Source organism: Rhamphochromis sp. 'chilingali', assembly GCF_963969265.1.
Source record: "Rhamphochromis sp. 'chilingali' genome assembly, chromosome: 17".
Taxonomy (NCBI): Eukaryota; Metazoa; Chordata; class Actinopteri; order Cichliformes; family Cichlidae; genus Rhamphochromis; species Rhamphochromis sp. 'chilingali'.
Window position 1 is genome coordinate 31,370,765 of NC_137944.1, and position 26,349 is coordinate 31,397,113.

The 26,349-nt window shown below is 43.0% G+C and overlaps 3 protein-coding genes across 3 annotated transcripts; 1 reads left to right on the forward strand and 2 right to left on the reverse strand.

Annotated features, from left to right (window-relative positions):
- Positions 1-3,210: 3,210 nt before the first annotated feature.
- On the reverse strand, positions 3,211-4,303 carry LOC308384990 (uncharacterized protein). The gene is made up of 2 exons (XM_080863700.1): positions 3,997-4,303; positions 3,211-3,681 (listed from the first exon to the last, which is right to left on the reverse strand). Exons 1-2 carry the CDS (start codon positions 4,076-4,078, stop codon positions 3,290-3,292), a joined length of 474 nt encoding a protein of 157 aa, XP_080719826.1. The 5' UTR covers positions 4,079-4,303; the 3' UTR covers positions 3,211-3,289.
- Positions 4,304-15,642: 11,339 nt separating this feature from the next.
- On the forward strand, positions 15,643-17,142 carry LOC308384451 (heat shock 70 kDa protein-like; the record flags this gene model as incomplete). The annotated part of the gene is made up of 1 exon (XM_080863018.1): positions 15,643-17,142. The coding sequence occupies exon 1, from the start codon at positions 15,661-15,663 to the stop codon at positions 17,140-17,142; it is 1,482 nt and encodes a 493-aa protein (XP_080719144.1). The 5' UTR covers positions 15,643-15,660.
- Positions 17,143-19,275: 2,133 nt separating this feature from the next.
- LOC308384452 (heat shock 70 kDa protein 1-like) lies at positions 19,276-25,766 on the reverse strand (the record flags this gene model as incomplete). Its single annotated transcript, XM_080863019.1, has 2 exons — positions 24,281-25,766; positions 19,276-19,475 (listed from the first exon to the last, which is right to left on the reverse strand). The coding sequence occupies exons 1-2, from the start codon at positions 25,746-25,748 to the stop codon at positions 19,276-19,278; spliced, it is 1,668 nt and encodes a 555-aa protein (XP_080719145.1). The 5' UTR covers positions 25,749-25,766.
- Between the last annotated feature and the right edge of the window lie 583 nt (positions 25,767-26,349).

Here is a 26,349-nt window from a genome sequence, read left to right on the forward strand (position 1 = left end):
TCTTTTGATGTTTGAGCTAATAAATGGTAGGTCTGAAATCTCTAGATCCTTGCATAGTGCCTGTTCAACATCTAGCCAGGGCTCAACTAAGAAGGTATGTTTTAACCATTCTGAGATGAACTGAAGCCTGTTGGCTAAGAAGTATTGGTGAAAATTAGGCAGATCTAATCCTCCTCTATCCTTGGTTCTTTGTAGCGTTTTTAAGCTAATACGCGGGGGTTTATCTTTCCAAAGGAATTTGGAAATATATGAATCCAGAGATCTGAACCAATCTTGTGATGGTTTGTTAGGGATCATCAAAAATAAGTAATTTATTTTTGGCAAGATCATCATTTTTATAGTGGCGACCCTTCCCATGAGTGATATGGGTAAAGATTTCCATCTAGTCAGATCGCCTTCTACTTTCTTTAGAAGTGGGATGTGGTTTAGTTTAGTTAAGTCTGAAAGCTTAGGAGAGATATTAATACCTAAATATTTAATATTTCCGGATTGCAGTGGGGCAGAGGAAGAATTATGGAAGGAGCAGTTAATGGGGAGAACTGTAGATTTTGGCCAGTTAATTGAATAATCTGAAACTCTTGAAAACCAGTTTATTAAAGTAATTACCTCAGAGAGGTTGGTTTGTGTGTTTTGCAGAAAAAGCAACACATCATCCGCATAGAGACTGATTTTATGTTCTATGTTCTTACATTTTATGCCCTTGATTGTTGTAGCCTGTCTAAATGCTGCTGCTAGAGGTTCGATAAAAATTGCAAAAAGTGAGGGGGAGAGTGGGCATCCCTGTCTGGTGCCCCTCAGGAGACAGAAGCTGGAGGATGTCTGGTCATTTGTTCTGATACGAGCCGTTGGGGAATTGTATAATATTCTTATCCAGTTTATGAAAGAGTTTCCAAAACCAAATTTGTGTAAAGTTGCGAATAAAAATTTCCAATTAACTCTGTCAAATGCTTTTTCTGCATCTAGAGATAATATTATGGTTTCGATGTTTTTATCGTATGAGTAGTCTATTAAATTAAGTAATCTACGAGTGTTTGTTGAGGAGTGCCGACCTTTTATGAAACCAGTTTGGTCAGGATGAATTAAGAGGGGGGTCATTTTCTCTAACCTCTTTGAGAGAGCTTTGCAGATTATTTTAAGGTCTACATTTAAAAGAGAAATTGGACGATAGCTTGAGGGAAATAAAGGGTCTTTGCCTGGTTTTAGCAGGAGACTAATGTTGGCAGAATTCATATTTGGTGGTAGTCTGCCCTTTTCCTCGATTTCCTGCAACATGCTGTGGAATACTGGTGCCAAAATTGTCCAGAATTCTTTGTAGAATTCTGCAGGGAAGCCGTCTGGACCTGGAGCCTTATTATTGGGCATACTTATCAGGGCTTCCTGGAGTTCACTTGGCGTCAGTGGCGAATCCAGTTCCATTGCTTGATTGTCTAGTAATTTTGGAAGAGTTACGTTGTCAAGAAACAGATCAATTTCATTTTTAGATGGGTTTATTTGTGGTGAGTATAAAGTTTCATAGAAATCCCTAAAAATGTTGTTTATTCTTCCAGGATCATATATTGTGTTCCCCGATAAATCTTTAGCAGCACATATAGTTGTTTTTTCTTTATTTATTTTTAGCTGGTTAGCTAGAAATCGACCTGATTTGTTACTGTGTTCAAAATTCTGCAAGCGAAGTCTTTGTATAAGGAATTGTGTTTTTTTATTAATAGTTTCATTTAATTCTAGTTTTGTTTTGCATATTTTGTTCAATGTTTCCTGATCTTGGTGGGACGCGTAGGCTTCTTCTAGTGATTTGATGTTCTTTTCTAATTCCTGAATATTTTTGTTTTCTTCTTTCTTTTTGTGTGATGAGAAAGAAATTATTTTACCTCTCATCACAGCTTTCCCTGCTTCCCATAGAACAGAAGCAGATATTCCGGGAGTGTCATTAAAGTCTAAATATGAAGTCCATTCCTTTTTAAAGTATTTAATAAAGTCTTCATCTTTAAGTAGTGATATATTAAATCTCCAGTTTTTACTTAGCGTAGTATTATTCTTGTGCATTAGTGTTAAAGATACAGGAGCATGATCGCTGACAGCTATAGGATGAATCTCAGTGTCTGAAATGTCACACAGCAGTGAGCTGCTGACCAAAAAATAATCCAGACGAGAGTGAGAGTGATGAACATGCGAGAAAAAAGTATATTCCTTACTGGTGGGGTGAAGAGAGCGCCATGCATCGCAAAGACCAAAGTCGTTCATATACTGTTTGATTATATTTGTGGACTGCCAATTACGCTGAGTTCCTGTTGTGTTGAGCCTATCCATTTCTTCATTTAGTCCAAGGTTGAGGTCACCGCCAAGAATGAGTGTGCAATCAAGGTGTTCAGAGAGTGCACTAAAAAAACCGTGGAAGAATGAGGGTTCATCAACATTTGGACCATATATACTAACAATACATAGTTTTTTGTTCAATATTGATAGTTTAATAATTAGAAATCTACCCTCTGGATCTATAACTGTATCGAGTACTGTAAAATTAACATTTTTATGTATTAAAATTGCTACTCCCCGTTGTCTAGAATTATAACCGGCTGCAAACACGTTAGGAAACTCAGGTGTTTTAAGTTCATTTAAACCTGTGACAGGTTTGTGAGTTTCTTGTAATAAAACAACATCTGCCTGTAGTTTTTTAAGCTGGTTAAATATTTTTAACCTCTTTCCTCTGGTGCCAGCTCCATTTACATTCCATGTGACAAACCTCAGCATGCCCTTAATTGTGCGTGTATGTTTAATGATGTATGCTGGGTGTTTCGTTTAGACAGGTGGAGAGAATATGGAAACATCCCTTGTTTATAAATAGAAAGAGAAAAAGAAGTGTGGTGAGAGACTCCATAAGTCTGACTATGTGTGTGATTATTCACTAATATGAACAAGCGTGGCTTGCTTATGTGTCCTGCAAGTCTGTGCGTGCTGTGAGGCTGTTGTGAATGTGCTGCCGTTGAGCTGATGTGTTTGCGTGATCGTGTTGTGAAAATATGGAGAAATAGAGGGTGTTGTTTGTAGGTGAGTGGGGGAGTAAGTGGCCACAGCAGTGAAAGACAAGAGAAAGAAAGAAACCACATGAACTGTGAGCGACAACAAAAAAAAAGGAAACGAAACGGAAAAATTCCAATTAAAGCAATGACGGAGGGTGACGGTGTTATATCTGCTATGACATCATATTGATATTACTAGGTTAAACACATTTTAAAGGAGAAAGTGTGAATGAATAAGAAAAGAGTGTAGCGGGTTCTTATCTGGAGTGCAGTCAGTATAACCACGGTGTGGTGCCGGGGTCGCGGTACAGCTGTCCGTCCACGTAGAGCCGGTCCACGGCGATGACAGCACGGGAGCCTTTCTGGATAAAGCTACGTCGAACTGGGAACAGGACCTTGCGTCGTTCCAGGATCTCTTTGGGGAACTGGTCGTTCACGCTGAAGTCCGTTCCTTTCAGCTCTCTGCCGCGACTCTTCACCTGTTCCTTTTGTTTGAATTGGCTGAATTTGGCCACAATAGGCCGTGGTCTCCCGGTCCGCGACCGCGCGCCCCCCAAGCGATGTACTCTATCGAAGTCGATGTTCTTTACGGTGTCCTCCGGCAGCTTCAGGTGGATTTTAATGAAGCTTTTCACCGTTGCCTCTGCGTCCTCTCCGGCAGTTTCTGGAATACCAGAAAACACAAGATTATCTCTCATGCTACGGGCTTGTAGATCGATAACGGACTCTTTTATTTTTTTATTTTCAATGTTTAGCTGGGTCACGTTATCGGTGAGAGATTTAACCGACTCCCGTAGCGTGGCATTTTCAGCGGCAAGCGTTTCCACCTGCCGCTGGCTGAATTCCAGGGATTCTCTCAGAGATTTAAATTCCCGGTGTAAAATCTCCACCAGGGACAGCCTCGCATCGAAACTGGACAATCGCTTGTCGATTGACTCCAGGATTTCTGCGATGTCTTTGCCGGCAGGCGATGTTGTACCGGGGGAGTCTGCCTGGCGACTTCTCTTCGATGACGGCGTCTCGATTTTGGCCGGGGAAGATGCACTCTGGGCCTTATGCATTACTAAATCTTGAAAACAGCGGTCGATGTAATCTTGGAGAGCGTCTAAACTCTCCCCGTTGTCCTCCAGGGTGTTAGAGATGATAAAACAGATGTTGTTAGTTATATGACAATTGATTAGTATATTTGGTAATACTGAAGCTTGGAAAACCTTTGTTAAACTCTATGCTACCATTTGCTTTTTCTCCGCCAAAATCTCCGGCGTCTGACGTCACCTACAACATCACTTCCGTCCTTTTTTTTTTACATCTATGTATGATTAATGTGCAATAATAACAGTGTGCAATACACATACACTTATTCTTCTTTTTTATACTAAGTTAATATACTGTGTTGTGTTGTTTGTTGCGTTGTGCTGTGTCATATCGTGTCGTGTTGTGTTATATGTACTGCCGACGTAGGACAGTTTTTCCAATTTCATTGTACTACTGTACTATGTATGACTGTGCAATGACAATAAAGAGTTATCTTATCTTATCTTGATTAGGGGACCACGTCAACTGTTCAGTGTATAAAATAGATTTAGAGCAGGACAGTGGCGTGTCTAGAAAATTTTTGTTGGGGGGGCCAGGTAGGGGCACAGATTTGGAGAAGGGTGGCAGATGTAATTGGCAGATAATGTTTAAAAAAACTCTACCAACCCTTAACCATAATCCTATAAACCTAATAACCGAATGCGCTTTTAACTCTTATTAGAATGAGATTTTAACCACTACAGTGCAAAGTTTTTAGATACTGCGTTGATAAAGTACAAGAGATACAATCAGTCAGTGTTTATTCAGCAGTCAAGGACAGCAACATTTGCATAGTATTTTTACTGACATATAGTGCACATATGTTTTGGGCAAAAACATTTTTGAATATTAAAATACGAACATTTGTAACAAACAATTGACAAATTAGCCAATGCCAATGTAAAACTTTATCTGCCTATTAAAAAAAGAAGAAGATAATCTTCTCACAAACTGGTGTTTGATTTTGAAACAGGAAAAAAGTGGGGAAACAAATGAAAAGACTAACATTTGAATAAAACCTGAAAGCAAGTAAATATTTTATATGCTGCCTTATGGTAAACTTTGGTAATATTGATAAAGAACAACACTGGCTGATGATGAAATACAGTCAGCTGGCATGGTGACACTGCCAGTATTAACCTGCAGGGCTGGACTGGGACAGAAAATCGGGCATTTTGCCTAGAGACCGGCCCACCAGGTATTAAAGCCATAAAGCCTTTGAATGAAAACAAACACTGCTGTGACAGTGATGTACAGTCTTGTTGGTATTTGTATGATTTCTATACATTTTACATCCGATAAAAACTTTGGTTGTAAGATTTAGATAATTATTTAATAAAAGCGAGATATTTTAAATGAGAATAAGAAAGAGAAGTATTTCTTTGTGCCCCCCTCTCCCTGTTAATGCCCTACCTGCCCCCCTGGCAAAACTTTGCTAGACCCGCCCCTGCACAGTTACCAGCTGTCAGCTACTTAGAAAAGGATCCTGGTGACATCTGCTAGTTTCCTCTTTCTGGCGCAAAGTGGGCGATAAACAAACAAGAGAGAAAAGCCGATCAGCTGATCATTGATCAGTTTCATGATTGAAGTAGCAACAGGAGAGGCAGGGGGAGAGGATGAGAGAAGAAGAGGCAGCTGTGCAGCGTAACGACAGAATAACTCCAGCTTTGTGTCTTTTTTTCCATTATAGCGAAAGTCCGGGACAAACTGCGTCTCTTCTCAGCTCAATACGAAACATGTAATATTTTCTCTGAATGAGGGACCATTCCATTTTTTAAGGAGCCGTTGGCAACTCTACTAACCTTATGAATAAAATAAAGTTCACTATCAGTAACATCATAGCAACCACCCAGCTGTATAAAAACTCCGTCATGCTAGCTAGTAGCAGTACGAGTTATTGTAACTGACGGTAAAAAGTCAGCACAACGAAAATAAACTCCACCTAAACTTGGTTTATATCTGACCCAGATAGACTGCAGGTCATACTTACCTGAAGTTCAGTTCACCTGACACTCGGACTGGCGGCTGCCTCGGGCCTCTCCTCCTGCCTCCCCTTTCCCTCACCCACCTGCTGGCCTCTGTGGAAGCCCCGTCATAGCCACCACCAAACAACTGAGTTATTTTTACACATCGACCTGCATCTGGCCAATCCACCACCTCTCATTGTTCGTGCCATTACAAAAAAAATAAAAAATAAGTCACCAGGCATATGCCCGGTATGCCCGATGGCCAGTCCAGCTATGTTAACCTGCAACCAAATCTGCAGCTCCATACAGCAATGTTACGACTTAGATTATATCTTATAACTCATAACTCTTATGTTAGCTCCCCTCAGTAGCATACTGTCTGAAATATTCGACGGCTGCAATAATTCTTTAAGTGTTATTTTTTCCTTGGGATTCTAATTTCACCAAAGTTTACTAAACTCAACAAACTTAATATTACTTACCGGGACATTTATTCTGTCCTCATTTTCTTTCACCGAAAAATTGTGTCCTGCAGTGCCGTCTTTCATGCTTGGCTCTCCTACCTTTGCTAACGTGATGCACATAGCGCAGAAGCCGATGCTGCATTCACTTACACTCGGATATCTGAGCTTCACCGTGAAAACATAATCGTACATTTGATTGAATTTTATTGTTTTGCCTTTGGGGTGGCACCTGGGGTGGCCAGTCTGGTTGGGGGGGTGGCCTGTGCCCCCCCAGGCCACCCCGCTGGACACGCCACTGGGGATTGTTCAAAGTCAACTTTAACATCTAGACTCGCTGGTCGGATCCAAACAAACATGTATCGCTGCAGACCCCACCCACCCTGGAAATGGACTGTTTATACACGTAGTCAAAGGAGCTTGCGAAGAAAAGCGTCTGGACTTCTTTAAGTTGCTTGAAGACGTTTCACCTCTCATCCGAGAAGCTTCTTCAGTTCTAAGGTCAAATGGTGGAGAGTCCCAGATATAAACCTAGTGGGAGTGACCCCCACAGAGGGACAAAAGGACCCCCTGATGATCCTCTAATCACCTGAGCCAAGGTGTGAAATTGGGTGTGGGACCCAATCAGCCAGAGTTTCGGGTGTGTTCATTGTGAAACCTGGCCGCACCTTGTCATGCGAATTCCTGAGGTCAGATGGCCCAGGATGTGAGTGGGCGTTAAGGTGTCTGGGAAGGGATCTCAAAACTGGATTATAGATGGCAGAGAGTTGGTGTCGTAAACCCCCGCCTCTGTTCAAAGATGGTCGCTCACAGTGGACATAGATGGCTTCTTTCACTCCTCTTTCAAACCATCTGTCCTCTCTGTCCAAAATGTGAACATTGGCATCCTCGAAAGAGTGTCCTTTATCCTTAAGATGCAGATGGACTGCTGAGTCTTGTCCTGTGGAGGTGGCTCTTCTGTGTTGTGCCATGCGCTTGTGAAGTGGCTGTTAGGTCTCTCCAATGTAGAGGTCTGAGGACAGATGGTTTGAAAGAGGAGTGAAAGAAGCCATCTATGTCCACTGTGAGCGACCATCTTTGAACAGAGGCGGGGGTTTACGACACCAACTCTCTGCCATCTATAATCCAGTTTTGAGATCCCTTCCCAGACGCCTTAACGCCCACTCACATCCTGGGCCATCTGACCTCAGGAATTCGCATGACAAGGTGGGGCCAGGTTTCACAATGAACACACCCGAAACTCTGGCTGATTGGGTCCCACACCCAATTTCACACCTTGGCTCAGGTGATTAGAGGATCATCAGGGGGTCCTTTTGTCCCTCTGTGGGGGGATACTCCCACTAGGTTTATATCTGGGACTCTCCACCATTTGACCTTAGAACTGAAGAAGCTTCTCGGATGAGAGGTGAAACGTCTTCAAGCAACTTAAAGAAGTCCAGACGCTTTTCTTCGCAAGCTCCTTTAACTACAATGACCTGGATGACTGAGAACCTTCACAGACATACTGTTTATACACCACCAGACTGAGAGACAGCTTCTTCCCCAGAGCTGTGAAATCCATGTCAGTTCTGTGACTTTTTGCTCATGTTTATTCTGCAGACCCGCACACATGGTGGAGTTTGATAGCGCTGCTTTATATAGAGTCTTTCTTTTTTGTGTGTATGTCCAGGTGTGCGTGTTTATGTGCATGTAAAAGGGCGAGCTTAGTGTCTCATCTTTTCTGTGCTGAGACCTGCAAAATAAAATCTTATTGTATGAAGACACAATGACAATAAAATGATTCGTCTTTATCTGTGACTGATATTCTAAAAATGCTTAAATATCATCAAACATGGCTTTCAGTCATTTTTAGCCCAAAGGAAATTACTCTGCTCTGTCTGCATTGACACTTTGGGCATTAAGCAAGAACTTTCCACGACCCTGTGAAAACTATGAAAAGTTGTTGGAGAATAAATGAACGATATCATGGTAGGAAATACTTTAAAGACTGAAAATGGTGTAGCACACACTTGGTGACTTGAAGGTTAAATCCTCCGTGTTAGGATCCTCACATCCTAACAGATCCTAACACGGTCCAGCTGTGAACCATCGAGGATGGAAACAGGACCCGTGGAGGGTGTCATGCAGTGTTTGGATGTTGACATTTGATCCTTTGGGTCCTGGAGTTTACACAGTGGGCTTCAGATGATCTGACCTTGATCCATCAGATCAGACTGGGATCTGTGAGTTTGAGAGTCGGGTGAACGCCATCAGGTCAGTTTCTTTGAAGTGTGCTGGGTTCAGTGGAGGACGCTGCCATTGGGGAGGTGCATAAATTTTGACATGAGTGTTTTCATATTTCATCATGATTTTCTGAGATATTTCAGTAAAATTTATGATGTCAGTGTTTGTCATTAGACATCAGGCCTTCACTGCACAGAGTAAAAACCTGTTCCACTCGGTCTGCAGCAGCGTTTCGGTGGGTGGAACGTGGCGAAGAAACATCTGCATAAACACCAGCAGGAAATATTTACCTGCAGAGCAAAGCTCTGAAATCAGATTATCAGTATTATTCACTTTAGTGATATTAATTATGTGGCTGTTTGATGTAAAGCACTGCAAAAAACAAAACCAAAACACAAACTGTGACAGAGAATCACAGACGTCATGTTTTCAGTTACAAGACTTTGGGTGTGTTTTTAGTTTGGTCAGTTTTGGCGCTGAATGAAAAGCATTACACAAAAAGGAAAGTGAAAGCATGAAGAGCGGGGAGTTCCCGCCTCTGAAGTGTGGTGCAGTGATAAGGCGCTACGGTGATTAGACAAAAGCTTCGAGACACAAACAAACGTACATACGAAGACATACACACAAAAACACGTACGTTAAAATATTTACACGCACACGTTTGAGTATAAACACGACTCTTTTCTTTTGTGGTCATCAATCTAGGTATCTATCATTCTTTACATGGTTGTCGGCCATTTTGTGACTGGATGTGTGTTGATTGTCAATCTAAGATGGCGGTCTGCAATTTTGTGCCCGCCTGTCTTCGTAACCCGCAGGCGGTACGTGACTCCTGATGGGAAACAGCCAAATATAATGAGTCATGCTGCCCCAAAACCTGGCAGCTGTCAGAGTTTAACTACTGAGGCGAGGACGGCGCTAGTGCTGAAGGTTTAATTAGATCGGCTTTTAAACGAACTTTAAGTAGATAAAGGAAAAGTACTGCATTGGAATGTTTAGGCTAACATGCAAATTTATTGCACGGATCAGCGGAAATACCAAAATAAAAGCTTTCCGAAAACCTCCGGTGCAAAAGTGTGCCGGTAGTGGTCAGACACGTTCTCACTCCCAAAGCGTAATAATTTTCGCTGGGTGACAAATTGTCAACATTTTATGCTTTCGGGTACCCAACATGTTCCTAAATTACGGCATTGGAAAAAGGAGAGCACATGAGAACCGTTTGGACTCAATCTACACATGTTCGTTCATTTTCTAAAAATCGCTTTGGAAAACGCTATTTTACGTCATTTAACTGGTTAGGAATAAGGTTATAGTTAGGGATAAGGTTAGGTTTAGGGCTGGAACACGTGGCTGGAACGTCTATTATGGCGGGACCGTCATTCCATTGGAATTCAGCCATAACCCGGCACGGACCATGAGAAAGCACGTCCGGCGATTTAGCTGAAAACATCGGAAGATCCGTTTTGTCGGCCATCCAAAGGTTCAGCAGTAGTGCACTCTTAGCAGCTGCAGTCTCCACTTCACAATCGCTGCAGCACATGTCCAGCAAAATCGCTGGACATGCTCGTAGGCAAGAAGTGAAGCAGCACATGGCGGGGAGAAGTGAGGAGGAGAACAGACACAATTTTGCACCGGAGGTTTTCGGGAAGCTTTTATTTTGGTATTTCCATTGATCCGTACAATAAATTTGCATTGTAGCCTAAACATTTAGATTTAACATTTAACATTTAGATTTAACTTTTAACATTTAGATTTAAATATAATATTTAGATTTAATATTTGATGAAAAGTTACAAATATTTTACTAAATGTTGTAAAAAAATTACTCAAAAAAACATGTTTTTGTAAGGATTTGAGCTAAATGTGGAAAAATGTTGCTGTTAATTTCAGCATGTTTCACTTTACAAACGGCGCCCCATACCGCTGTAGAAGAAATCAAACAAAAACCCAAAACTCACAGAAAGTAAACCTAAACTGGAACACTAGAACTAAAACACTAGAAAGCAGGGACCTAGATAATCCCAGGGACATGAGAAACACACAGCACATGGGACAACATGACAACGGGCAGAGGAAAACACAGGGCTTAAATACACAAGGGAGTAACGAGGGAAATGGGAAACAGGTGGGAAACACAGCTTGGACTAATCTGACGTAACAAGACAGAAAGGAAGCAAAACTGGAAACATTAACAAAGGATGCAAGATTGTCAAAGGAAAACAGCAAACAGGAGACAGACACAGAGACATGGATTTGACAAGGAGACACAACTGACTGGGGGGAGACAGGAGATGCTAGACAAGAAACTAGACAAGGGACGTGTAACACAGAGGAGGCATACAGGCAAAACCAAAGATCTAGAAAACTCCAAAAGATATGACCAGAACTTAACTGAAACAAAGAATATTAATAATCAAAAGCATAAACACTGAGTCACCAAACTCAGGACCATGACAGTGTGTTTGTGTAGAGGTAAATTAGGTACTTCGTCTGTCATTGCATAGATTTTAAAAGACAAACTGTCAACAGTAGGAGCAGATTGCTTTCCATAACTTAGGTTTCTGGTCTCCTACGAAACTAGTTTCAGCTGGGAAACATGAATCTTCATATTATGAGGTAAGTTCAAATGGGGCTGTAGCAGGATTAATCATGGACGAGATCTCAAAAGGTCAACAAATTAGTGTTCTCTAAAACGGTGAGCAACTTGGGTAGGTCAACAAAATATCTTTCCCAACCTTTTGGAGCCACAGCACATATTTCACATTAGGAAAATCACACAGCACATCCCCAAACAAAAATGTCACAAAGAGGATATTGATAATTTTTCCCCGTGCACCAGGCATAGCAGAATTGGCTCAGTTTGTCCCCAGTATACCTCTTTTGCTTTCTTCGGGCCTTCATCTGGGTCGGAATTTTCTCCAGGACCCAGGTCAGATTGATGCGTGTCAGCGTGTCATCACATGCTGTTTGATGGGGCCAGTTTTTAGGCCAGTATTGGGAATTGGAACAATACCCGCATTTCAAATGACTGAGCATATTGTAGCAGAGTTTTGATCAGCTAGCTTGACCTGGCAACATTTACATCGAATCTCGCTGCCATTTCCTTTTTAATGGAGGTGCACACACAGCTGTAGTTAACTTTAGCTTCATGTTTCTCACATTAGGATAGTATGATCTCATCTCACATGTTTCCCTTCAAAAACCATCGAGTTTGTAGTAGGGCTGGACCATATCATACCGTTCACGGTATTACCGGTATAATGTTGGGCAACGATAAGAAAATGAAATATCGCGATAGAATATGGGTAAAATGCGCATGTGCAGTGCTTTTGTTTTCATACGCAAATGGCGGAAAAAGCGTGCCAGCGACGGAGAATGAGAAGGGCAAAAGCAGATCGTTGAAGGAAACGGATGAATCAGAATTGGTTTGTAAAAATGCTGCAACTTCAGTGGTGTGGAACTGGTTTAGCTTTCGTCCGTCAGATACACAGCAAAGCAATATTTTTGGTAGAGCATGCTAGCGGGCCGTCGTTATTACTGTGTTTTTTGGAAAATACGGCACACTTAAAATCAGTTACCCCTTAGAGTCCTGTGTGCCTTACGCATGAATTCTGCTTGTGCTTAAGATAAGATAAGATACCTTTGTTAGTCCCACAAGGGGAAATTTCATGTTTCATGTTGTTTAAGTGAAAATACATTGATGGGTTTTTTTTGCACTAATAAAGTTGTGGAGTTGTAAAGTATTTTGTCTAGTGTCAATTATATCGTCAGTTATATCGTTATCGCAAATTTTCAAATGTATATCGTGATAAATATTTTTGGTCATATCGCCCTGCTCTAGTTAGTAGCTTGTGAGGGTAAAGGATTCTTACAGTCTAAGGTCTTTAAAGGCACAAACTGATTTCTTTAATCCTAAAACAACCTCAGTGTGAGTGAGTCATTTTATGTAAATAGTTTATTTGTAAAGACTTTAGATATATAGATACTTCATTGATCCCACGAGGGATTTTTTTTTTTTGTTTAACAGCACACACAGCAGTTCATAAAATATAGCTGAGCAGGTTTGATCTCGGCCTTTCTCTGACGTTCATTCAGTCATATAAGGTGCGGTTATTGAAGCTGCTTCTAGTTACATAGACTTGGAGCCACACCTCATAGTTTAGTCTCTTGTGTGTTAACAGATGCTGAGAATTAACATTCATTGTTTGTGTACTGAGGTCCAAAAACAGCTTAAAGCATTTTCCAGCATGTACTTGAGGTGGTTGAGTCTTCACTGAGGAATGCCACATATCCAGACAACACGTCATGTGATGATACATTTCTATATTGTGATGAAACATGATGTAGGAAAACTGAGATTCTGTCAGGAAACAACACAACAGGAAACAACACAACAGGAAACAACACAACAACTACAACAACACAAGTTGTTGTAGTTGCTTTGATAGTCATACTCCTGCATCATCACCCTGTCCCAGGACAGACATGGATGTCATTTCTTCTCAATGGATCAGCAGCAGATGATTTCTCTCAGACCCGAGTCCATGTTTCCTGTTCTCTGTTGATTACAACTTCCTTACTTTGGTGTTATCTAGTGGAATAGAAGGAGAATAACACCTCAAAGTAAACGAGTTCTTTCATTTTAACCTGTAAGTTTGCACTTGATATATTTCTGTTTATTAATTCATAATCAAACTTTTTTCTTGCATCACTTTCCTCACAGAATAGTCACAGGGTCAGTGGCAATAGTTAATCTCTTAGGAAGGATTTGTTTGAGTGCTTAAATCCTGTTTGTCCGGCTCTGTGTCTAACCCCAATGGCAGAGAAGTTTGCGTCTCTGCCTATTACGTCACCATGAGATGAGATGAGAGCCAACAGGAAAGATCGAGAACTCACGAGAGAGAGCGATGAGTGTATAAAGTTGGTTAGATCAGAAGAGAGAAACCCCAAAAACACAAGTTCTTCATTCGAAACGACCCTTCTAAGGTAAGTATCATTTCCATTTTAATGACATCTATTTAATGACATTTGATGGTTTTTACATATCATCAAATAATTTAAATGTGGGGCTTATAGAATTTGGTGTTCAGAGATATTTTTAAAGCACATTTAATTATGCTTAATTAATGGCTCAATTAAAACTAAATAATTATATTTGTCTACAATAATAAAAAAAGGTTTGGTTTTAATTTCATATTTAAGTGCTTAAACGTTGTTCCTGTGCTTTCACAGTAAGTGCAAACTCTGGTATCAACTATAAAATGTAAATACAGCACTATTTGATTAAGAAGGTTTGAAGCAACCATTCTGCCAAACCTTATTTAAAAATCTGCCAATTTGAAGATGATTTAGACATCAGGTGAATTTACATGGCTGTACCTAGCGCCTAGACAAAATCGTGGCTGCCTTCTAGAAAATTCAGCATTGTGGTTAGTCTTGCATAAGACCTTGTCCCAATGATGCATGTGTAGTTAAATGACTTAATTGAACTAGGGAAGACTGTACTGATTTATTTTTAAATCCATGAATTTTTGTTTAAATACAATGATTAATACTTATAGATGATTAAAAAATATTTAGTTATGTTTAAAACGTGACAACTCTTTTAACATTGTATATTGTACACATTGTAGTAGTTTGACTTGATAAATGCTGAGTCATCTAGGTAAGAAAATCTCAAAAAGTTGATTGTGTTCTTCTGGACATAACAAACGTCCTGCCCCCTTAAGTCAAACTTTTAGAAGTTGAGAATGAAAATAATAGATTACCCACAAACTAATTATGGACAAGATTTACTACAGTAGGTGAAAAATCCGCTGGAAAAGGCACAAATGACATGGTCTCACCTCTTCGCTATTTCCCTCGCTGCTCTGTTTGTGCGCACTCTGCACAGAACCCCCACTCACCCGCCCCCTAGCTAAACATCCAATCACTGTTAGTATGCAAATGACCCGGTGTCAGGTTTCTATGTAGGCAGAGCAGAGCAAAATGAAGGAGCAAATCTCTGTCATCAAAGTTATATTCTCAATCTGGGGTGTTCTACAAATTAATTTGAGAATTGTAGGAAGACTTTGTGAAATTCTCTTTTTAAAAAAACATAATAAAAATATGGCCTACACTTTTTAGTTTTATTAATATTGGCAATAGTGAAAAGTGTCATTGTTGGGTTCGAATATATTTGATATAGGCTACCCAGTCAAGGAAAGTGTAATGTTTTAGTTGTTATAATCTGATGAGGAATATTTAATTAGTGTGAATGCTTGTAAAAGCATTCACAGTATTGTTCTTCTACATCTTTATTGTATTTTTTGTTGCTTTATTTTTCAGTTTTCCCCCTGAGGGATTCCCACCTTAATGTGGTCATTGGGTTTGCGTGCCTCAGTGTCCCTAACAGTTAAATCAGCAGAAGCTTAGCCTTCAGGTGGGACACCCAAGTTGGTCAGGTCTTAGGGTAGAGGCCTAACACCACCACAACCCCGCCCCTTTCACGTCTCCATTGCCACCATTTGCCACCAGTAGATTTCTGTCTGGCCCCTCATATATGCCTGTCTAGAACCGACCCAACACCCAAGTGACTTCTTCAGTCTCAGAATCAACTTTTTGGGATCACAGTAGTTTATGATTTTAAAGAATCATAGTTTGACTTAATTTTATAGTATTTCTTGTGTACTGTGCTCAGTAAACATAAATTATTATTGCTTCTATGAGTATTTGCTAATGTTCTTTTTGATGTTTTCTCTTCCTCTTTACAGACAAGACAAGCTAAAAAAAATGTTTGCAGCTAAAGACATAGCGATCGGCATCAAGCTGGGCACCACCTATTCCTCTGTGGGGATTTTCCAGCACAGGAAAGTAGAAATCTTTCCCAACGACCAGGGCAGCATGACCACCCCCAGCTTCTGCCCCAAGGAGATCTACATGGTCCTGGTGAAGATGAAGAAGATTGCAGAGGCCTACCTGGGACAAAAGGTGTCCAATGCTGTCATCACGGTCCCAACGTACTTCAGTGACCTCCAGCGACAGGCCACTAAAGATGCGGGTGTCATCGCGGGACTCAATGTCCTAAACATCATTAACGAGCCCACGGCGGCTGCCATCGCTTATGGTCTGGAAAAAGGCAATTCAGAAGAGAGGAACGTCCTGATATTTGACCTGGGTGGGGGCACCTTCAACGTGTCCATCCTCACCATCAAAGACCACGCCTTTAAGGTCAAGTCTACGGCCAGCAACTACCAACTGGGTGGAAAGGACTTTGACACTCACATGGTGAAACACTTTGTGGATGAGCTCAAAAAGAAGCACACAAAGGACATCAGCCAGAACAAGACAGCCTTGATGAGGCTACGCACAGCTTGTGAGAGGGCCAAGAGGGAACTGTCCTCCAGCTCCCAGGCCAGCATTGAGCTCGACTCTCTGTTTGAGGGCATCGACTTCTACACCTCCCTCACCAGGGCTCGCTTTGAGAAGCTGTGCTCCGACCTGTTCAGGGGAACCTTGGAGCTAGTAGAGAAATCCCTGAGGGATGCCAAACTAGACAAGGAGCAAATCCATGACGTCATCCTGGTGGGAGGCTCCACCCGAATTCCCAAAATCCAGAAGCTGCTTCAAGACTTCTTCAACGGCCGAGAGCTGAATAAGAGTATCGACCCGGACAAGGTTGTGGTTCATGGTGCTGCCATCCTCTCGAGCGAAACCTCTGACAACATTCAGGACCTGGTGCTGGTGGAAGTGGTGCCTCTGTCCCTGGGTATCAAGACGGCCGGAGGTCTCATGACGGCCCTGGTCAAACGCAACACCACCATCCCCACCAAGCAGACCCAGACTTTCACCACCTGCTCCAACAACCAGCTTGGCAATGCGATTGAGGTCTACGAAGGAGAGAGAGCCATGACCAAGGACAACAACCTGCTGGACACGTTTGAGCTGACGGGGATCCCGCCTGCACCACAAGGCGTCGCACAGATCGAGGTCACCTTTGACATCGACGCCAACGGCATTTTGAACGTGTCTGCGGTGGACAAGAGCACGGGCAGAGAGAACAAGATCACCATCACCAATGATAAGGGCCGACTGAACAAAGAAAAGATCGAGAGGATGGTGCAGGACGCAGAAAAATACAAAGCCGAGGATGACCTTCAGAGGGACAAAATCGCAGCCAAGAACTCCCTGGAGTCCTACGCCTTTACCATGAAGAGCAGCGTGCGGGACGACAACCTGAAGGACAAAATCAGCGAGGAGAACAAGAAAAGGGTGGTGGAGAAGTGTGACGAGGTCTTCGCTTGGCTGGAGAACAACCAGCTGGTTGATAAGGAGGAGTACCACCACAAGCAGAAAGAGCTGGAGAAAGTGTGCAAACCCATTATCCTTTTTTTATTTCTTTCTTTTATTAGGTCAGCTTAAACCACAATTAAATTAAATTAAAATGTAACCTTTAGTATATTGTTCAGAATCATGTTAATGAAGACAAAAAATGTATTACGTTACATTTAAATAAATGTATTCTTTTATTCTATTACCTTTTGTTAGATTATAATATTATTTTATGCCATGTTATACCCCTAATTAAAGATTGTGAATTAATATGTAGTTTTAGTTTGCATTATTCTCCTGAATTAGAAGAAGCTGATAACTATTGCATTAGTTAAACTGATTTGCATTACATTAAACTGCTGACTTGTTGTGAATGAATGATATTGTTTTATGATGCATTATACTGCTGAGTTATAAGAAATCTAATTTGTCTGAGTAGAAGAGAACAGAGTGTGCTGGAGTTTTCTGCCCCATTTCAGCAGGAGCAGATAAACAGGGAGCCAAGGTCGTAGCTTAGGCGCTGTGTGAGAGAAAGCATGTGAATGTTTAGGCTTTGTATGATAAGGTGGAGGCACCAGAGGCTATAAAAGTTTGAGCAATGCTCCACCATTTTGAGATTTTGAGGCTGTCTGCATCAGTGTCCATCTCCCACGTGTGTGATCATTAAATCATCGTTTGACTCAACCCGACCGGACCAGTGTTGTTATTGTGGTTTTTCTCTTGTCTCCATCCCCAATATTTTGAACCTTAACACTTTCAACCCTGTGTCTGTGTGTGTGTGTGTGTGTGTGTGTGTGTGTGTGTGTGTGTGTGTGTGTGTGTGTGTGTGTGTGTGTGTATAAAGTGGAGCAGGCCGAAAGACCACAAAGCAGGTCTCACTACTATCCCGTAAACCTTCCCTTTCACTCTTGCCGCTCTCCTTCTGTCACTAATCATCCCTGAAGCTTGACTCCACCCACTCCAGCTGGGCTTCGCTCTCTTCGGTTGTGAATGGTTGACCCCAGGTATTTAAACCAACGCCTTTATTCCACTTCTCTCCAGAGCATATCTCCACCTGTTAAAGCTCTGCTCTACCTACTCCCTACTCCCACTACAGATCTCAGTGTTATCTGAAAATATCATAGATCAGACCTCATCTATCAGACTGTCCATCACCATGAGAAAATCAGCTCACCACCTCACATGTCATACATTTATACCATACATATTATTACCTTTACATTAATTATTACAATGTGTTTACAGTATCTGAGTAGCTTAAGGAGATTTCGGCATAAATCTCTGGCGTAGTTTAATTCGTGAATAATCTGTAGTTTTCAAAGGTCTGGCTCTCCTGCGTCTGAATTTATAAGTTCTGGATATTAACCGCAGACCCCTTAAAAATAAAATCAAGCGTGTGTCATGATCAGGCTGTGTGCAGGCAGGAGAGGACCCAAACGCAAACTCACGGGAAAACAGGACTGAACTCAAAATACAGCTTTATTGCTGACAGAGGATAAAGGCAATACAAAATAATATGAAACTAAACTGGGAAGTACTAAGGAACTGACTCACAAGGAAACACACGGAGGGGCACACAGTCACGAGGGAGAACGCGACACTGAACTGAGGGAGACGTGGACATAAATGCACAGAGGGTAAACGAGCGAAGTGGGAGCACATGGGGAACACAGCTGACACAGATAATCGTAACAAGACAGGACAGGAGTGAACACAACATGACACATACTTAGGAGAGACTGTCAAAGTAAAACAGGAAGTACACAGAGGTTCAGACAGGAGGAGAGAGAGCACAGGGAGAGCACGGACATAATGAGCTGGGGAAAACATGGAATAAAACACAAGGAGGGGAAACAAGGGTTCACAGATAGACAGAGGGGCACACAGGGGGTTATTGAATAAGGAACATCTTAACTAAACAACCTAGGAACAAAAGCATAAATAAAGAACAAAATACAAGAACATGTAGCCGCTAAACAAGTGGAAACGGAGTGAGTGGGTCAGCGCTCGGAGCACAGAAGCTAAGCCGGCTTTAAACACACCATTTATTTTCAGGAGAAAACACAGTCTAAACCCCAAATACAAGCTAAAATCCCCGCTATACAATAAAAATAATGTTCACAGCCCGCTAAAAGCCCTGCTGGCAGGAATAACTATACACTAAAAAAACTAAAACTAAATGAATGGGTTTTTTTGTATGGTAAAAACTTCCCACCCAGAGTCCTATATTCCCACCGTCCAGCCGCACACATGCGGGAAAATGTTCCTTAGCTGGAAGAGACAGGAGAGGAACTTCTCTTCCGGTATGGTAAAACTCGCCAGCAGCAGACCAGGGAGGAGGCTCCTATCTCCGCCTGACGGCGTGCGACCGTGCAGTCCAGCCACTCTCCGCACCCGCACACGGCCTCCCTCGCAGCCCCGCCCTGAAACAACAGACACGGGCCAGCAACGTTGTCAGCGCAGCCGCTGTTACCCTCCCCCGGCAAAGCTACGCCTGGCGCCCCCTGCCCTACTGTGGATTTCACGCGTCGCCTCCCACTGTTGCTATTCTGTCCGTCGGGACTGGATCGCCGGGTTATGATCGCCGGATATCTCGTGGCGCCCCGCAGGCAGGCCGGTCCTTCTTTGCATGTGCTGGGCTGCACACGTTTTGTTTCCTGCTCCTCGCTCTTCGTGTGTCTCTCTTCCCGTCTTTGCGCTCACTATCTCCCTTAAGTCAGTTTGGCGGCTGATAGGCCACCTCGGGGAACGCCCCCACCTCACAGGTGCCTACAATTGTCCGCTTAATCCAAAGTGGAATAAAAAGAATACTGTACAACAACACCAAACACACACTAAAAATATGGGGATAAAATCATGCAATAGGAATATCAATAAACAAACATGCAATATCACTATTACAATAAAATCATGCAAATAAAATCGACACTATGTACCAACACACAGTCTGATACAAAACAAAATATAACTAGAAAGCGAAAATTTCAGAACAAATTTTAAGTGTGCCTATGCCACCGCTAATCAGTGTAGTTTGCCATTCAAACGGATACAGAGAGCAAAACTCAGCAGAGCAGCCATTTTCCACCATGAACTATGGTAAAAACCAAACACCGCTCGTGCCTCACAGATGACAACTTACAGTTTTGTGTAAAGATGAGGTGACTTCGTACAGCCCCGATTTGCAGACGCTGTGTGCAGAGGTTCATGAGCAGACCCGACAATGTTTGCATGAACACGCTTTGAAGCATTACATTATGGACCACTTTTCACACATAGTTGCTGTACCCACACAGCCGGCTGTAGCTTTTCATCTCACAGCCCGACACATACAAAAAAACCCCCAAAAAAAACAGCCGAGAGAGCACAGACTTTACGCCTGAGACGAAAGCTAAACCAGTTCCACACCACTGAAGTTGCAGCATTTTTACAAACCAATTCTGATTCATCCATTTCCTTCAACGATCTGCTTTTGCCCTTCTCATTCTCCGTCGCTGGCACGCTTTTTCCGCCATTTGCGTATGAAAACAAAAGCACTGCACATGCGCATTTTACCCATATTCTATCGCGATATTTCATTTTCTTATCGTTGCCCAACATTATACCGGTAATACCGTGAACGGTATGATATGGTCCAGCCCTACTACAAACTCGATGGTTTTTGAAGGGAAACATGTGAGATGAGATCATACTATCCTAATGTGAGAAACATGAAGCTAAAGTTAACTACAGCTGTGTGTGCACCTCCATTAAAAAGGAAATGGCAGCGAGATTCGATGTAAATGTTGCCAGGTCAAGCTAGCTGATCAAAACTCTGCTACAATATGCTCAGTCATTTGAAAAAAGTTTGGGATGCGGGTGTTGTTCCAATTCCCAATACTGGCCTAAAAACTGGCCCCATCAAACAGCATGTGATGACACGCTGACACGCATCAATCTGACCTGGGTCCTGGAGAAAATTGGAACTGGTTTAGCTTTCGTCTCAGGCGTAAAGTCTGTGCTCTCTCGGCTGTTTTTTTTGGGGGTTTTTTTGTATGTGTCGGGCTGTGAGATGAAAAGCTACAGCCGGCTGTGTGGGTACAGCAACTATGTGTGAAAAGTGGTCCATAATGTAATGCTTCAAAGCGTGTTCATGCAAACATTGTCGGGTCTGCTCATGAACCTCTGCACACAGCGTCTGCAAATCGGGGCTGTACGAAGTCACCTCATCTTTACACAAAACTGTAAGCTGTCATCTGTGAGGCACGAGCGGTGTTTGGTTTTTACCATAGTTCATGGTGGAAAATGGCTGCTCTGCTGAGTTTTGCTCTCTGTATCCGTTTGAATGGCAAACTACACTGATTAGCGGTGGCATAGGCACACTTAAAATTTGTTCTGAAATTTTCGCTTTCTAGTTATATTTTGTTTTGTATCAGACTGTGTGTTGGTACATAGTGTCGATTTTATTTGCATGATTTTATTGTAATAGTGATATTGCATGTTTGTTTATTGATATTCCTATTGCATGATTTTATCCCCATATTTTTAGTGTGTGTTTGGTGTTGTTGTACAGTATTCTTTTTATTCCACTTTGGATTAAGCGGACAATTGTAGGCACCTGTGAGGTGGGGGCGTTCCCCGAGGTGGCCTATCAGCCGCCAAACTGACTTAAGGGAGATAGTGAGCGCAAAGACGGGAAGAGAGACACACGAAGAGCGAGGAGCAGGAAACAAAACGTGTGCAGCCCAGCACATGCAAAGAAGGACCGGCCTGCCTGCGGGGCGCCACGAGATATCCGGCGATCATAACCCGGCGATCCAGTCCCGACGGACAGAATAGCAACAGTGGGAGGCGACGCGTGAAATCCACAGTAGGGCAGGGGGCGCCAGGCGTAGCTTTGCCGGGGGAGGGTAACAGCGGCTGCGCTGACAACGTTGCTGGCCCGTGTCTGTTGTTTCAGGGCGGGGCTGCGAGGGAGGCCGTGTGCGGGTGCGGAGAGTGGCTGGACTGCACGGTCGCACGCCGTCAGGCGGAGATAGGAGCCTCCTCCCTGGTCTGCTGCTGGCGAGTTTTACCATACCGGAAGAGAAGTTCCTCTCCTGTCTCTTCCAGCTAAGGAACATTTTCCCGCATGTGTGCGGCTGGACGGTGGGAATATAGGACTCTGGGTGGGAAGTTTTTACCATACAAAAAAACCCATTCATTTAGTTTTAGTTTTTTTAGTGTATAGTTATTCCTGCCAGCAGGGCTTTTAGCGGGCTGTGAACATTATTTTTATTGTATAGCGGGGATTTTAGCTTGTATTTGGGGTTTAGACTGTGTTTTCTCCTGAAAATAAATGGTGTGTTTAAAGCCGGCTTAGCTTCTGTGCTCCGAGCGCTGACCCACTCACTCCGTTTCCACTTGTTTAGCGGCTACATGTTCTTGTATTTTGTTCTTTATTTATGCTTTTGTTCCTAGGTTGTTTAGTTAAGATGTTCCTTATTCAATAACCCCCTGTGTGCCCCTCTGTCTATCTGTGAACCCTTGTTTCCCCTCGTGTTTTATTCCATGTTTTCCCCAGCTCATTATGTCCGTGCTCTCCCTGTGCTCTCTCTCCTCCTGTCTGAACCTCTGTGTACTTCCTGTTTTACTTTGACAGTCTCTCCTAAGTATGTGTCATGTTGTGTTCACTCCTGTCCTGTCTTGTTACGATTATCTGTGTCAGCTGTGTTCCCCATGTGCTCCCACTTCGCTCGTTTACCCTCTGTGCATTTATGTCCACGTCTCCCTCAGTTCAGTGTCGCGTTCTCCCTCGTGACTGTGTGCCCCTCCGTGTGTTTCCTTGTGAGTCAGTTCCTTAGTACTTCCCAGTTTAGTTTCATATTATTTTGTATTGCCTTTATCCTCTGTCAGCAATAAAGCTGTATTTTGAGTTCAGTCCTGTTTTCCCGTGAGTTTGCGTTTGGGTCCTCTCCTGCCTGCACACAGCCTGATCATGACACACGCTTGATTTTATTTTTAAGGGGTCTGCGGTTAATATCCAGAACTTATAAATTCAGACGCAGGAGAGCCAGACCTTTGAAAACTACAGATTATTCACGAATTAAACTACGCCAGAGATTTATGCCGAAATCTCCTTAAGCTACTCAGATACTGTAAACACATTGTAATAATTAATGTAAAGGTAATAATATGTATGGTATAAATGTATGACATGTGAGGTGGTGAGCTGATTTTCTCATGGTGATGGACAGTCTGATAGATGAGGTCTGATCTATGATATTTTCAGATAACACTGAGATCTGTAGTGGGAGTAGGGAGTAGGTAGAGCAGAGCTTTAACAGGTGGAGATATGCTCTGGAGAGAAGTGGAATAAAGGCGTTGGTTTAAATACCTGGGGTCAACCATTCACAACCGAAGAGAGCGAAGCCCAGCTGGAGTGGGTGGAGTCAAGCTTCAGGGATGATTAGTGACAGAAGGAGAGCGGCAAGAGTGAAAGGGAAGGTTTACGGGATAGTAGTGAGACCTGCTTTGTGGTCTTTCGGCCTGCTCCACTTTATATACACACACACACACACACACACAGACACACAGACACACAGACACAGGGTTGAAAGTGTTAAGGTTCAAAATATTGGGGATGGAGACAAGAGAAAAACCACAATAACAACACTGGTCCGGTCGGGTTGAGTCAAACGATGATTTAATGATCACACACGTGGGAGATGGACACTGATGCAGACAGCCTCAAAATCTCAAAATGGTGGAGCATTGCTCAAACTTTTATAGCCTCTGGTGCCTCCACCTTATCATACAAAGCCTAAACATTCACATGCTTTCTCTCACACAGCGCCTAAGCTACGACCTTGGCTCCCTGTTTATCTGCTCCTGCTGAAATGGGGCAGAAAACTCCAGCACACTCTGTTCTCTTCATTCACAACAAGTCAGCAGTTTAATGTAATGCAAATCAGTTTAACTAATGCAATAGTTATCAGCTTCTTCTAATTCAGGAGAATAATGCAAACTAAAACTACATATTAATTCACAATCTTTAATTAGGGGTATAACATGGCATAAAATAATATTATAATCTAACAAAAGGTAATAGAATAAAAGAATAAATTTATTTAAATGTAACGTAATACATTTTTTGTCTTCATTAACATGATTCTGAACAATATACTAACATAATAAAAAAAAATAATAAAAAAATAAAACAAAATGTGACAAACAGTTGTAATGTGCATTAATATGAAAAAAAGACAAACACTGAGCTTTTTGGTTTTTGTGCTGATAATGGGGTTGCACACTTTCTCCAGCTCTTTCTGCTTGTGGTGGTACTCCTCCTTATCAACCAGCTGGTTGTTCTCCAGCCAAGCAAAGACCTCGTCACACTTCTCCACCACCTTTTTCTTGTCCTCCTCGCTGATTTTGTCCTTCAGGTTGTCGTCCCGCACGCTGCTCTTCATGGTAAAGGCGTAGGACTCCAGGGAGTTCTTGGCTGCGATTTTGTCCCTCTGAAGGTCATCCTCGGCTTTGTATTTCTCTGCGTCCTGCACCATCCTCTCGATCTTTTCTTTGTTCAGTCGGCCCTTATCATTGGTGATGGTGATCTTGTTCTCTTTGCCCGTGCTCTTGTCCACCGCAGACACGTTCAAAATGCCGTTGGCGTCGAAGTCAAAGGTGACCTCGATCTGTGCGACGCCTTGTGGTGCAGGCGGGATCCCCGTCAGCTCAAACGTGTCCAGCAGGTTGTTGTCCTTGGTCATGGCTCTCTCTCCTTCGTAGACCTCAATCGCAATGCCAAGCTGGTTGTCGGAGCAGGTGGTGAAAGTCTGGGTCTGCTTGGTGGGGATGGTGGTGTTGCGTTTGACCAGGGCCGTCATGACACCTCCGGCCGTCTTGATACCCAGGGACAGAGGCACCACTTCCACCAGCACCAGGTCCTGAACGTTGTCAGAGGTTTCGCTCGAGAGGATGGCAGCACCATGAACCACAACCTTGTCCGGGTCGATACTCTTATTCAGCTCTCGGCCGTTGAAGAAGTCTTGAAGCAGCTTCTGGATTTTGGGAATTCGGGTGGAGCCTCCCACCAGGATGACGTCATGGATTTGCTCCTTGTCTAGTTTGGCATCCCTCAGGGATTTCTCTACTAGCTCCAAGGTTCCCCTGAACAGGTCGGAGCACAGCTTCTCAAAGCGAGCCCTGGTGAGGGAGGTGTAGAAGTCGATGCCCTCAAACAGAGAGTCGAGCTCAATGCTGGCCTGGGAGCTGGAGGACAGTTCCCTCTTGGCCCTCTCACAAGCTGTGCGTAGCTTCATCAAGGCTGTCTTGTTCTGGCTGATGTCCTTTGTGTGCTTCTTTTTGAGCTCATCCACAAAGTGTTTCACCATGTGAGTGTCAAAGTCCTTTCCACCCAGTTGGTAGTTGCTGGCCGTAGACTTGACCTTAAAGGCGTGGTCTTTGATGGTGAGGATGGACACGTTGAAGGTGCCCCCACCCAGGTCAAATATCAGGACGTTCCTCTCTTCTGAATTGCCTTTTTCCAGACCATAAGCGATGGCAGCCGCCGTGGGCTCGTTAATGATGTTTAGGACATTGAGTCCCGCGATGACACCCGCATCTTTAGTGGCCTGTCGCTGGAGGTCACTGAAGTACGTTGGGACCGTGATGACAGCATTGGACACCTTTTGTCCCAGGTAGGCCTCTGCAATCTTCTTCATCTTCACCAGGACCATGTAGATCTCCTCGGGGCAGAAGCTGGGGGTGGTCATGCTGCCCTGGTCGTTGGGAAAGATTTCTACTTTCCCGTGCTGGAAAATCCCCACAGAGGAATAGGTGGTGCCCAGCTTGATGCCGATCGCTATGTCTTTAGCTGCAAACATTTTTTTTAGCTTGTCTTGTCTGTAAAGAGGAAGAGAAAACATCAAAAAGAACATTAGCAAATACTCATAGAAGCAATAATAATTTATGTTTACTGAGCACAGTACACAAGAAATACTATAAAATTAAGTCAAACTATGATTCTTTAAAATCATAAACTACTGTGATCCCAAAAAGTTGATTCTGAGACTGAAGAAGTCACTTGGGTGTTGGGTCGGTTCTAGACAGGCATATATGAGGGGCCAGACAGAAATCTACTGGTGGCAAATGGTGGCAATGGAGACGTGAAAGGGGCGGGGTTGTGGTGGTGTTAGGCCTCTACCCTAAGACCTGACCAACTTGGGTGTCCCACCTGAAGGCTAAGCTTCTGCTGATTTAACTGTTAGGGACACTGAGGCACGCAAACCCAATGACCACATTAAGGTGGGAATCCCTCAGGGGGAAAACTGAAAAATA